The sequence below is a fragment of the Sebastes fasciatus genome, chromosome 14 (assembly GCF_043250625.1).
Source record: "Sebastes fasciatus isolate fSebFas1 chromosome 14, fSebFas1.pri, whole genome shotgun sequence".
In the NCBI taxonomy this organism is placed as follows: domain Eukaryota; kingdom Metazoa; phylum Chordata; class Actinopteri; order Perciformes; family Sebastidae; genus Sebastes; species Sebastes fasciatus.
In genome coordinates this window covers 16,810,490-16,824,310 of record NC_133808.1, presented here as the reverse complement: position 1 = coordinate 16,824,310, position 13,821 = coordinate 16,810,490, and the positions used below count along the sequence as shown (strand labels likewise).

Here is a 13,821-nt window from a genome sequence, read left to right as displayed (position 1 = left end):
GTGGAAAATTTGACGGAGGTGTCTCATTGTTGTCGATTCAATTTTCACAGTTGGATCTGGGAAAAAAAAACATACAGACAGTAAATGCAAAGCAGCAGGAGAGAGAAATTTTGCAATAAAGACTGCATAGATTGATCAAATCTGAATTCCACCCTCCTGAAATAGAACATAATTTCACTGTTTAATTTGAGCTCTGCTTAGAAAAGATGAGGGAAGATGATTTGCAGCCACACTGATACACACATACACCGTACTTTTACACCCAGTGGACATGTTTAAATTTAAACATCCACCTTGACACCATCAATAATTGCCAAAAATACATGAAATCCACAAGCCTACGACTTCAGGCCGCGGTTCAGGTTTGCATAATAGCCTCCCTGTCCCTCACCAGGTATCCGTTCACCTTGAGAAGTCCACACCTCAACGCAATGTCAACACGAGCACTTTCTAGCTCGACGATTCTGTTTGTCCTGCTGGGGCTCCAGAGGGAGGTCACCAAATTGTCTCTGGAATAAAAAAAAAAAAGGCGCTGACCTTCTGCTAAATTGGCCACACTCAGTAGACAGGGAATATCAGGTTATTGAGTTGATCCATGCTGTGTTTCCCTGCCTGGGGAAAATGATCTGCAGCTATTGTCTGCCTTCTACAGTTGATCAAGGGCAAGAATGTGTCGGGAATGTAGAAATACTTTTTTATGTCGTTTCAAATGTCCTAATGGTTTAAGAGAAAAACACCATTAGTACCCTACTGTAAACAAAATATTAAAGCAGCATGGTAAGTGCTTTTCACTCATGAAGAGACTTTCAGTTCATATCCAAGAGGAAATTAAATAAAGGCTTTATGCTCTAAATTCTGTGTTTCACACAAGAGACATATTGTAAATAAATGCAGCTGCAGATCCCTAACAATTCATTGCACTGTACTTTCAAGTTGTTAATTCCTTGAGAAAGGCAAATAATAGTCACTTTGCAAAAATTGCAGGCCTATCCTTCAACAACTGGGGAAAAAAACAGTTAAAATTGGGCAGGGATAGGGAAGAAGCAGCCCTCTCGCTGAAGTATTTTGTATATTTGGGACAGTATAATGAAAGAAGTCATTTCTGCCAACAGTTCACATTACCTCCCGATGGTTAAGAACCATAATCCCAATAGCATTTTGAATTCTATCACACATACAGTTGGAAATGTTATTGCATGATTACAGTGTTTATTGTGTTTATGCATTTTGCACATGAATTGGAAGAGAAGTTGAGCACCGTGTACAATTGCGCCGCTATTCAACCTGAGCCAGAAGAACCAAAGCTATTTGCTGCAATACAACAAACAACTCGTAGTGTAAACACTGTTTTTCTATCACAAAAACACAATACTGAGGCTGCATTATTGAAAAAGCTTTCCTTTTTGCTCTCCAAAATAAGACTCAAGTTGAATAGTGTTTCACTCCTTTTTTTGCAAAATTCACTCCACATAATGTTCAAACTACACCAGTAACAACGAGGAGCTAAGTGTGTGCAGTAAACACACGTTTGCCTCCGCAAATCAAAGCCACAAGAAGCTTTACTTGTCTATGATTTGTGTTTTTTAAACTAAAACTCTCTGGATTCATTTGAGCTAAAAACTGTTCTCTGCTCATTTTGTTACAGGCCATGGAAGTACGCTAGTAGAACAACAGTTCAACAGTTTGTTGACAAAGTTGGCCTCCAATCTAGGTGGTCAGTTGAAATGACAGTGTGGACAGTGTCACGCTCAGCAGCCTCTCTTCCTTCTTTTAACCTGCCGAGGAGCATCGCCCACTGATGGCAGCTTTTATCTGCAACGGCCAGAACAACAATTCCTCTTCCTGTTACAATGCAATGGCACTTTGTCAAGCAAGACAAAGTTATCCTGGCTCTGGCACCGGACAATCACCCTCCGTTTCTCAACACATTTCCAACTGCGTGTGTGATTTGCATCATAAAAGCTGAAGGCAGACTATACACAACCTTTGGTAAACAGGGTATAAATCCCCCCCCCAAAAAAATGGCAGAAATATTCCTGAAACTCGGACCTAAGAAATATTTCAAATCACTCACGTTTTTTTTTTCATATCTGCCCCACGTTTCAACTGGAAAAACCTCGATTCTCCACGCAGATTGTCCCAGAGGTCTGTGTATCATAGATTCATTCCTGCAGGGGAGCAAAGATTATTACAATATTCAGATTACCGAGCAGGGGAAATTAATTGGACTAATTAACATACAAGTAAATGATGATACCGTTAACACATTTCATTAACTCAAACTGTCATTCTATGTTCCTGGTGCACTTGGTATTGCATTACAATGAATTGGATTCATTAAATTATGCAAATGAATGGAACGACAAAACGGATGAGTCCTTTTTAACGTTATAGAGCACATTTTCTGACTCGTTTTCAGCAAATTGACTAAGACTCAAAAAGCATGTGCTTTTCACTCTGATTTACCAGATAAAGCTTTTCATAGACTACCATTTTAATTATGTTCACAGGCACTAAAACCAGGTAGGCTATAATACATTTTTAACTCCCTTATTCCGCAGTCTTGAGCCTAATTTTAAAGAAAAAATAGCAACAGTACCTAATTAGTAAAATGTCCCATTTAGTGTAAGAGGCACAGATAGTGATGCAGCATGTGTGCTGCTGTGGGAACCTAATATCAGGTTAATATATTCAAATATTAAGAAGCTATCTTCTGGCAAATGACAGTGACGGTGCGCACACTTTAAAAGTCAGAAACAAAACAGAGCAGGTTATTTAAATCACTTTCCTGTTAATTCACTCAAATATACATGACAGTAGGTCATAAAAGCAGAAGCCGTTACCTCTCATGTGTCTGTAGGGTTTGTTCAAAGTCATGAGACACTACTTTGTTCTCCAGCAGCAGAATATGTTCCTGACATTTCTGTGTGACATTAACTTGTGGTTAATTGAGGGTCCACACCTCCTGTTGGCCTCAGTGACTTCTGTCTTTATCTTAGCAGTGCCACATGGGGAAGGTCAAGGGGTCAAACATACCTCTCGTCCTGCTCCCTTGGCTGTAGTGACATCTACTGGACTACTCACCCAGAGTGTAAGCCGCGGGGGGAGGATGAACCTCCTGGCTGGATGACAAGTCCTCGAAAAGACACAAAACAAAAGGTTTCAAGTACAAGGAAAAATTCAAACGTTGTAGTATGAAATATCAGGCTGCCCTCAGAACGTTGTGCAACCTCCAGACATTAAAACAGAAAATAAATAAAATAAAATGAAAGGAAATTCAAGTGTAACAGAAAGGTTTATATTGATGTTATATTGACATATTTATACAGAAGATTTTTGAGTGAGAACAAACCTTCAGTGTTTAGTACATAATATGCTGTTCTAAAGGGGGTAAAGTATAATCTCCTGAAGAGGACAACGTGTCCGTGTGAGCAAAAAAAAAAAAAAAAATCACATAATTTTCATTATGTGTCACAAAAAGAAAATCAAATATGCCACCACAATTCACTGTTCAGTGTGCATTCAATTTAACAATTCAACAGCTGGGGTGGAGGGGGTTCAGAGATAAAATAAAAAACATAATAATGTGGAAATGCAACATACAGTTAAAGAAAAGGATATCAACACAAAGACAGAAACATTGTACATTTACTGACAATGAATATAAAGGACAGTTTCTTGGGAAGTATACAAAACATTTTTTTATACAAAAGGATTAACAACAAGATGAAAGTGTTGAGAATAGTGCTGTTAAAAAAAGAGTACCGCTTTCAATAAATTTTGCATGATGGAGCAAGATACTGGCGAGAATTCTGCAAAGCTGTTTCTATAACATGAACGGGGGTCGACCTCATCGTAAAAACGGACGTGGTAGAATTCAACGAGCACTGGTAACATGGCGACAGCTTAATTCACCTCAGCTTTTGGTCCATCATCTAACAACATTTCTTCACAACATCCCCCACCACGGCCCGAGAAGCTACAGGGGTGATTTACTCTATTTCACACAGTTACAAGTCACCCTGAGTTTGTAGTCAAATTTGGCAATTACCTCCAAAATAAATGGCTTTTTCTTCTTCATATTACAATGCATGTTTTTTTTTAAGTCCTCCAAAAAAAGGTTTTACAAAAACACATTTAAATTACATATAATAGAGCCATTTGACATATTTTTGGACTTTTAATATCACAAATGCATTGTCTATGTATAGCCCAAATATAAATAGCTGTTCAGTCAAAATATTTAATAAGCAAATAATGTGTATTATATCAACAGTATATGTTCAAAAGGAATTACAATAGAAAATTTTGATTGTTTTGCCTGCAAAATGTAGCAGGTGGGAGCAAAGTTTTTTAAAAAACTGGAGGAAGGAGGGCTCGCTAATTAGCAAGAAGACCGACTGTAAGGAGGACACTGAAAAAATAATGCATAATATATATATATATTAAAAAAAACATAACATGAATAGATTTGCATGGACGTAAGCAATAACATTACTTAAAATTAGCTCTGTTGTGAGATTTAGTCTTCGCTCAAAGGATGGAACAAACCTTTTTTTACCAAGGACGTCATAAGAATATACCATCAAAAAAAAAAACTGCGAGGAAAAAATTGCTTCTTTGTGAAAAACACATTAACAAAAAATAAGTAGATTGAAAACGAAATGGCATCCTACATTTCCTATGACACAATATTGTACAAAATAAGGCATTTCCTTGTGTGTTTACTGCAATGTCTTTTTCCATCTTTTAGTCTCCACTACTAGTTTTCTCGCAGTAAAACCGAGTATGGACATGGACCGACTATTTCTGTGTTAAAATATATACTGTATATATATTTATAATTTTAGTTTTTCTTCAAAACTCGAATAAAAATGCAGGTAGGAGTATACAGTATGAGAGAGGTTGTAGAAGTTCATAAGTGGAGTGTAAATCACTCCATGACTTCGCTGGCCGCTACCGTGGTGACGAGCTGGAGAGGGATCTCTGCGTTGGCCAGGATGTCCTGGGCGTTGCTGGAACCCTGCTGGATGTTGGTGAGGATGAGGGTGGTCCCGCCTGCCGTGGTGATGATACTGTCTGAGGACCCCGCGGATTCCATCGAGGCCACCACAGCGCTGCCAGAGTTCACGCCTTTTTTGTTCTGATGAGTTTTAATGTGCTTCGCCAGGTGGTCGCTCCGCATGAAACGCTTGGAACATTCTGGGCAGACAAACTTCTTCTCTCCTGCCAGACAGAAAATATAGTTTGAGAGATAGAGTTTGATGCTGAATACATTTAAAAAGAGAGTCAAACATGGCATCTACCAGGAGGATGTGTTTTATAGGTGACGAGATAAGTTTAAGAAAGTGGCTCGCAAGTTAAATTAGCTTGTTTGATGAATAAAATAATGAATGGTCACTAAAGATTTTATTGTGTTATTAGTTATTAATTCAACCTGTCACTGACAAAAACGAAAAATTTTGATTATATAACTAATTTTACAATTATCACCAATTAGAAACCTAGAATGATTGAATATTCACTCGCAAAGTTAACTGTGAACACTTACTCCTAATATCTGAGCTTGAAGCTGACAGCGTGATGAAATGCTACTTTAGCCCGTACTGTCAGAGAACTCAGTCAGCCAGTGATACCGCCAGAGTTTATAAACCAAATGGATTTCTTTCAGAAGTCTATCCTGGCAGTAAATGTCATCAGATAATGTATATTATTATGTTGTGCTGGTATATTTGACTGGAATTCTTACAGGCTACTACTGTAAAACGGCAATTAATAGACCAAGCTTTTATTTGCTTCAATCACTGAACTCAACCGGTGTCTATTTGGGACAGGCCTTTAATTATTTTGGCACAAAAACTCTTGCTAAACAAAGATAGGAAATACTATCAAATTGTTTATTTAAATCAGTATGAATATTATTTGTATAAAAATTAGGCTATTGAATAACATATCAATTACTTGATCCGAGACAGTTAGCGATGCCTGGCATACCAACATAACACATCTCTTTATCCTCTTAAAACCTGAGCCTATTCGCCTTTTATTCGAAATGGAATAGTATTGAAAACTTCACAAAAAAGGTGGGAACACTATTGTTTTGTAGACAGCAAGGTAACAAAAACAAGCATATCTCGTTTATCATTAGGGTTGTACTGAATAGTTTGAAGTTTCAGTCATAACACTGTCCTTCAAATTATTTTTATTTTTATTATTATTATTAATAACTTACAGAAACATTGCATCTCTGTAATTGTCTCTGTCCAAAAGTCAAAATTTATTAAAAAAAGATAGATGTAATCATTTACAAAATTCACCACATGTTTATATCTGATGTAATATTTTGCTTCAATCCATATTTGTTGGCGTTTAGCCTTTCAAAAACAACATTTTCACTGTGGTTAAAAACTGTTTGCTCTCCCGCTTGCCGCACAAAAAGCGAGGCACGCACCTGTATTAACGGGGCGATCTAGCAGCAATCTAACAGCACCATAAATTACATTTATATAACCACAATAACAAAAAATCTATTTCTTTCCATTGTTTAGGGTGATGACGACAGACATTCAAAGGTTCATTTGAAAATTTCGAGCTTTGAATGTAAAAAAAATTACATTTGGTACAGCCCTGTTTACCATGCCGGTAACTCTGAATGGATTATACTTTGGTGCTCAAGGTTTCAGTAAAATGAACTGAACGACTGAATTGCAGAGAATCTAACAATGTGTAACATGTCCATATTGACTAAAGTTACCCGCTGTCTTATTGAGCCTAGCGTTTATTTAGCCACACCCGGCGAGTAAAAGGGCCTCGGATTCTAATCTATAGTTTTATGGTACTTCCTATATTTCTCCCCATGACGAAAGACTATAATCCATAAAATGAAAAACAGATAAGGTGAGCTGATAAAATAGTATTCAGAGTCAAAGGAGAATCATGGGATAAAACTAAAACGAAAAACTTAACAGCTCACTATGAGCATTTCTTTTAACGTTTTTGATATATAATCTGCTGTTAACTGCAGAACAAACTCTTTAAACCCCTTTCTGTAGTGGAAAATTCCCACCAAGCCTGTGAAATCTGGTTATGTTTTTTTTCACAATGGCCTTCAATCCTAACCTGATATTTGACATGGGAATCAAAGGGGGACAAACGCTGTTATTTCTTACATGACTCACACTTTGCAGGGCACAAATTAACGCATTTTACTGATTTTTTACTGATGTGTCAACACTGAGGGAGCAAAAAAAGGGCACCTGTGTGTGTTCTCCTGTGTCTCTGCAGCTCGTCGCTGCGTGTGAACCTCTTCCCACAAAACATCCAGCTGCAAACAAAAGGTCGCTCCCCTGAATGCCAGCGCAGGTGTGCTCGCAGGTGCGATGTCTTTCCGTATACTTTCCCACAGCCGACAATGTGGCAGATGTGCTGCTTCTTCTTCCCCGTGCTGGATCCTCTGAGAAACACAGGTATGGGCAGTTAGGGTCCTGATATGTTTGTTTCCTACGCAGAGGTTAACAGAGTATGAAGTCAGGCTTACTCACCTGCCACCTGACTCTTTGCAGTTGGGGCAAGTACACGCCACTCTGCGCAGCCTCTTGCCCTCCTGACCCAACTGGTCCTCCTCATCCACCAGCCTGACGCGAAGGTGGGACAGGTCGCTTGTGTTCAGGGTGGAGTCGGTGCTTAGCTGCCACTCTCCAGAGTCTGGCTCTTCTTTTATCCGAATATCTGGAATTGACGTGTATGTTAATATCAAGCTCTGGTAAACTTCTCAAAAAGCCTTCACAGTGAGAGCTACTTTATTATTCCTTGTGACTGACAGCATGGCAGCAAATTTCACAAGTAAAACTCCATATTAAGCACAGTGATAAAATAATTAGTTGATTGACAGAAAATGTATCAATGACAATTTTGATAATTAACTAAAAGTACCCTGTGGACGTTTTAGCCCACATGAGTGGCAGAAAATGGTGGAAGGACTTTGCTGCAATCAAAAACTTCATCACAATGTTTTGATAGCTATAATTACATAAAAATTTAACACAAAGCGGCTTTAAGGATACACACAATGTATTTTGTTGAGACGCTGAATGTAAACAAACTAAGTTTATAATGAAAATCGCAATTGCTTAGATAAATCGAAAAAAAAAAAATGCCAAGCTTCTAAAATATGAGGGCTTTGTTGATTTTCCTCAATTTAATATAATAGTATAATTTTTAGAGTAAAATATAGACCATTTTCACAGCAGATATTTTGAAACATCATAGTAGGAAAAGCACTGTGTTATCGTTCATTTCAAACCGGCATGCACTTTACCAGGACTGTAAAACTGAAGCAGCTAAATGGATTCAGCCTTTATTCATTTCATGATTTACACCTTTGCTTTTCCTGTTGTGACACGTCAAAATGTCTTCAAGTGAAAAACGTCTATTGACTGATTTAGTGAAAAAAAAAGGTTAAATTAATTAACAATAAAAATGATCGTTACATCCCTACAACAGAACAGGTGATTTTACACAGACAGCACTTTGGTCCGTCTGCTTTGAGCACCACAAAAATACAACTTTATTGTATTAGTGTAATAAATACTAGGGCTGTGTATTGGCAATAATCTGGCGATACGATATGTATCATGATACAGGGGTTACGATTCAATATATTGCAATACTGTGAGCAAAGCAATATATTGTGATTTTTAATTTTTTTTTTTAGAAAAACGGTCAGAGTATATAGAGAACACACCACTATAAACAGAAATTTTAAGTTTAAAAAAACGTTAGCGGTGCGCTCTTACGCTACTTCCTATCTTAGTATATGTTGTTACGTTGGGATGGAAGAGTCAAATGGCTGAAGATAGATTACAATACAGTTATCTAGCAGTCGGGGGATTAAAAACAACACAAAATGAGCCACTGTCTGCCACAAATCTTTGCATGTAAACTATTAATTAAAAAGCGATAGTGTTTTTGAGAATCAATGTATCACACAACATAATATCGCGATACTCAAATGTATCGATATTTTCTTACAAACCCCATTAAATGCAGTAATTAAGTACAGAATGGCATTTTAAAAGTAAAAAGAGGTAGGATTTTTTAATATAAATGCAACAAAATAAAAATGAAGTACATTATTAATAGGGATGCACCATCAGGCCGATACTGATTCAAACAGCTGTAACGGGTATCGTGCCAATGGGGCCGATCTATTAAACTCAATTCTGTGTATATACTATATACATTATATGATGGAATTTTAATTCCTGTTTAAGTTTTGACCAATATCTTGCTACATTAAAAACGTTTACACTTGAATTGTGATTCCTGTTCATTTTGAAGATTTGTTTGCCACGTTGCTGGTGTACAATTTATTATTTTAATATTAAATAACAATTCACTAAATATATATCTATGTATTTATTTGTCACATTTTGTTTGACAAAGTTAGGTAAGCAATGTTTAAGTCCTTACACTTAAAATAATGATCCAAGTCACTTCCACACAGTGAAGCATACAATTTGTTAATTAAACACTGGTATCAGATCAGTACTCAGTATCAAACCCTGTACCAAAGCCCAGGTATCGATATCGGGACTGAAAAAGTCGGATCGGTGCATCCCTAATTATTAATAAAAAGAGCTACTGTACCTGCAGGGTGTCCTGTGTCTCCTTCCTGTTGGGCCATTGTGTTGACTGTCACTGTCTGCAGGTTGGGGATCTGTCCCGTGTTGATGCTGACTGGACTGGAACCCAGTGACAGGGTCTGGACTGGAGCCAGGGTTATCTGCTGGGGTGGTGTTGTGGGAAGCTGCAGGTTCTGCAAGTTCTGCACTCCCTGCACCTGAAAGGTCTGCCACTGTATCTGACCCGACGGCGTGACCGTCTGGGCTTGGATGATGAAGGTTCCCGGGTTGATCAGCTGCACGTTTTGCAGGTTCTGCCCGCCTGACGCCATGGACTGGACCATCTGACCGTTGGTGGTCTGAATGGGTACCTGCTGAAGCTGGATTATGGACTGAGCCGAGGACACCTGGATGCTCTGCTCCTGATTCTGTTGGATGTAGCCCTCCTGGAGACCAGAACTCGAGTCAGTTGTGTCTTGTGTCAGCAGACCTGATTCGTTCGCTGGAATGTGTAGCTGAGCGGAAGACGTTGGCACATATATCTGATGATTTGCATTTGAGTCATCTACTGGTAGTGTCTGTGAGAGGTGATTATCTGTCTTCGCCAGACTCTCCGAGCCATCCATGGGCTGACTCGTCATAATTAGCTGGCCATCAGCGGTGATCCCTGTTGCTATAGTCTGAGCACCAGAGAGGCCAAGGGAGTCCAAGTCCACACTGTTAATAGGAACAAAAGTAATGTTCCCAGGCAAACCCATAGGCACATTAGTAACAACCTGACCCTGGTTGTTGAAGGTGGAGCCGCCAAGAGAAACCCCCTGGAGGTGCTGGACATTACCAGTCTGTGATATGAGGTTCTGGTTGTTATTAAGGATGTTTCCAGCTGATGTTACACTGAGACTGTGGCTACCGTCGGACAAGATCTGAATCTGCCCCGTGGCATCCTGAGTCAGAGTCGCTCCTTCCACGCCGCAGGTGGAGAAGCTCAGCTGTCCATCTGCTGTCTGAATCTGAGGAATTACTTGGTACTGAATGTTAGGCACTGAATTGGCAGAGGAGGCGTCCGTTCCCGACGTCACAAAGATTGGCTGACTCTGTAAGTTCTGGAGAGGAAGAACGTACTGTCCGTTTGATGTTAATATTCCTTGATGTTGGATTTGTATCATTCCAGGCTCCTCCTTTGCTGCTGTTGTGGGGGTTAACACCTCCCATTTATCAGTCCCAGTAAGCTGCGTGGATGGATCTGATGTCTGAGAACAGAAATTATTGAAATTTAAAATTTGATTAGGCACCTGTTGTTAATTAATTATCTTAAGCAATGCAAAGCCCTTACTCAGAAGTCTAGAGGTTTACAGGAAAATTATTTTCTATACTTTGTACACAGCCCAATATTTTGATGGAAAAAATGGTGCTATCAGTTCACACAATCCCTTGATCGGCAACAGAAACATATACCTATGTGGTTGCTGATAAACAATAAGCACAAATGCAAAACCAAATCTAAAAGCAGAAACAGTCAAACTACTCGTTAAAGAGCTTCATTTCGTTCCATGATGAACTTGTGGTTGATGCTGCGGTTCTATCTGGGTTTAGTGGCCCCAGTAAACTAGGGCTGACCCAAATGCTTCGAAGATTCGACCGTTGTCATGGTATCACTATTCAAATGCTTCATTTTTTGGTTTTTGTTTATATATAAGTATGTAATAATAATGTATAAATCCCAAAATAGCACATGAAATAAGGAATAATCCCATAACATTATTAATATTCACCATTAATTATTAGTAGTTATTCTCAGACAGACATCGCTGTTTGTTGTGTGTGCAGGTGCTGGTGTGTACCGAGCACTGAAACGGTGGAGATGGAGACAGACGGACAGAAGAACATGAAAGTAAGTGCAAGCTCAACTACACTCCCACTACCAATTTTACTCAGCCTTGACTGAGGGCTTCACTTCTGCTGTAAAGTTAGCTGTGTCGGATCTAGCAGAGGTGCTGACTTACCACATCAGCGGCAGCACCTCTGTCCATCTCTGACGACGGTGACCCAACCTTAGTGCAGGTGGTTGCTAGCAGGTCGAGGGATGATGGCTGAGTGTCCTTCCCACAACGGGGGGCAAATTTAAAAAGGAAGAAAGTGGGTGTCCATTAGTATGACTCATTGCCAGAGAGCAAAGTTAGAAGTTTGAAGGACTTTCTTGCCCTCCAGGCAGCACCCATGATAGCACCCAGGTAATGTTTAGGTCTGACTGGACTGGAGTTTACAGCCTGTCAATCGTAGCTGAAGAGGCGGGATTTGTAAGCTTACAGGAGTGTACATACTCCCCATCCAAGTTTGAAATGTGTGAACTTCATTAAGCACTCTGGAAACACACGTATATAATGAGTCATAATCCCCAGAGGGGACACCTGAACGTTACCTGATGGCCGCCGGCTTGCTCCTGAGAGCAAAGTTAGAAGTTTGAAGGACTTTCTTGCCCTCCAGGCAGCACCCATGATAGCACACAGGTAATGTTTAGGTCTGACTGGACTTTACAGCCTGTCAGCTAGCTAAAGAGGCGGGATTTGTAAGCTTGCATGAGAGTACATACCCCTCCGCCTCCCCAAGTTTGATATGTGTGAACTTCATTAAGCATAATGAGAGTCATAATCCCCAGAGAGGACACCTGAACGTTACCTGGGAGCCCCTGCTTTACTCCAGAGAGCAAAGTTTGAAGGACTTTCTTGCCCTCCAGGCAGGAACCCATGATAGCACCCAGGTGATGTTTAGGTGTGACTGGTAGTTTACAGCCTGTCAGCTAGCTAAAGAGGCGGGATTTGTAAACTGAGAGGTTCAAATGAGGGTGCATCCAAGTTTGAAATGTGTGAACTTCATTAAGCATAAAGAGGAGTCATAATCCCCAGAGAGGTGACACCTGGACGTTACCTGATGGCCCCTGGCTTGCTGCTCCTGCTGCAGAAAGTCGCTCTGACTGCTGTCCACGTCCAAGGCAGCCATATCCTCTGGTTTCATCCGCTGTTGTGGAGCTGTGTGGAGCAGAAAGCACACAGCTAAAGAGTGGAGCTAACATTAGATAAACAAGCCTGATGCTCACATAACTAGAGGACAATAAAATCACAACCAACTGCACCAAACTCCATGAATAAAACAACAATAGTTTAAAAGAGAGCTCACTAGTGATGTGTCCTAAAACAAGCTAACGTGATTGGCTAAGCTAAGCTAATGAGCGCTAGCTAATGCTAACATAATTAGCACTATCACCATTAAGAATCCATGTTAGCATGCTAGCCTGCTAACTAATGTAGCCAGCTAGCTTGTTAGCTCTACGTGTGTGTGAGAGAATAAGACAGATATTACATACCAGTCATTACGTGACTCGTCGTGAAACGGAGAGTCCTGATAGTCAGCAGCCAGCGGACATATTCAGCAGGTGAAATCGATTGTTTACCTGTAGATATAAGGTGATAACTGTGAGGATGTTTATGTCTAGTATTTGATTGACGGTTGGGAGGTAACACAAAGGGTGGGGCCTCCACTGTTGACTGCGAGCATCTGCGTCACACACAGGAAGTCCCGCCCTCCTTCTTAAAGCTGATTGGTTGCTCGTTTTGCACGCCATGTAGTTATTTTTCAGTCGACCTGTCAATCATCCTTTTGTTGGATTCTTTTCCTGTTTATTATGCATGTTCAGTTTTTACAGTAGTGGTGGTGTTGATGTTACTTTGTTTACTTAAATTTTGCAAAACAAATAAACAAATATATTTAAAAGTCTGATCACCTGCAGGTTAAAAATAAAAGGATAATGTACAGTGCAGGAAGAGGCAAAAAAAAACACTGGGCTTATCTGAAGCCTCCACCTAGAGACAAGTTTAATATAAAGAAATAATATGACTACATAATTGTGATAACAAACAATTTGGACAAGATATATATAATAACAACAATAACAATACAGTAGATATATAAAAAAAAGATAAGTGTGTGTATGTGTGTGTGTGTGTGTGTGTGTGTGTGTGTGTGTGTGTGTGTGTGTGTGTGTGTTGCGTGGAAGTGTATGGTTAGTGTTTGTGAGGAGGATATTGATTTGTATCTGTATATATTCTTAATACATATGTTCTTAATATGCCCTTGTATAAAGTATTTCCTTTTATAATTGTAATGTAAATGTAAATGTAATGTAAATGTAATATAACTTATT

General features: G+C 39.4%; 1 protein-coding gene across 3 annotated transcripts; it reads right to left on the bottom strand.

The window, feature by feature from the left end:
• Positions 1 to 4,167: 4,167 nt before the first annotated feature.
• Positions 4,168 to 13,172, bottom strand: sp3a (sp3a transcription factor). Of its 3 annotated transcripts, none has more exons than XM_074659292.1 (7): positions 12,985 to 13,172; positions 12,549 to 12,649; positions 11,627 to 11,713; positions 9,649 to 10,873; positions 7,542 to 7,728; positions 7,257 to 7,453; positions 4,168 to 5,226 (listed from the first exon to the last, which is right to left on the bottom strand). In XM_074659292.1, exons 1-7 carry the CDS (start codon positions 12,989 to 12,991, stop codon positions 4,934 to 4,936), a joined length of 2,097 nt encoding a protein of 698 aa, XP_074515393.1. In that variant the 5' UTR covers positions 12,992 to 13,172; the 3' UTR covers positions 4,168 to 4,933. The 3 variants fall into 3 exon arrangements, with proteins under 3 accessions (XP_074515393.1, XP_074515395.1, XP_074515394.1); XM_074659294.1 differs by having other exon boundaries at positions 11,627 to 11,722; positions 12,985 to 13,166; XM_074659293.1 differs by lacking the exon at positions 11,627 to 11,713 and having other exon boundaries at positions 12,985 to 13,159.
• Between the last annotated feature and the right edge of the window lie 649 nt (positions 13,173 to 13,821).

What these genes read in the sequence shown, in the direction of transcription:
- sp3a (XM_074659294.1), bottom strand. An exon ending in GAGGTGCTGCCGCTGATGTG is followed by an intron (nt 10,874 to 11,626) that starts GTAAGTCAGCAC and finishes TTCTGTTCTCAG; the next exon opens with ACATCAGATCCATCCACGCA. An exon ending in ACACAGGAGAACACACACAG is followed by an intron (nt 5,227 to 7,256) that starts GTGCCCTTTTTT and finishes TCTGTCTGGCAG; the next exon opens with GAGAGAAGAAGTTTGTCTGC.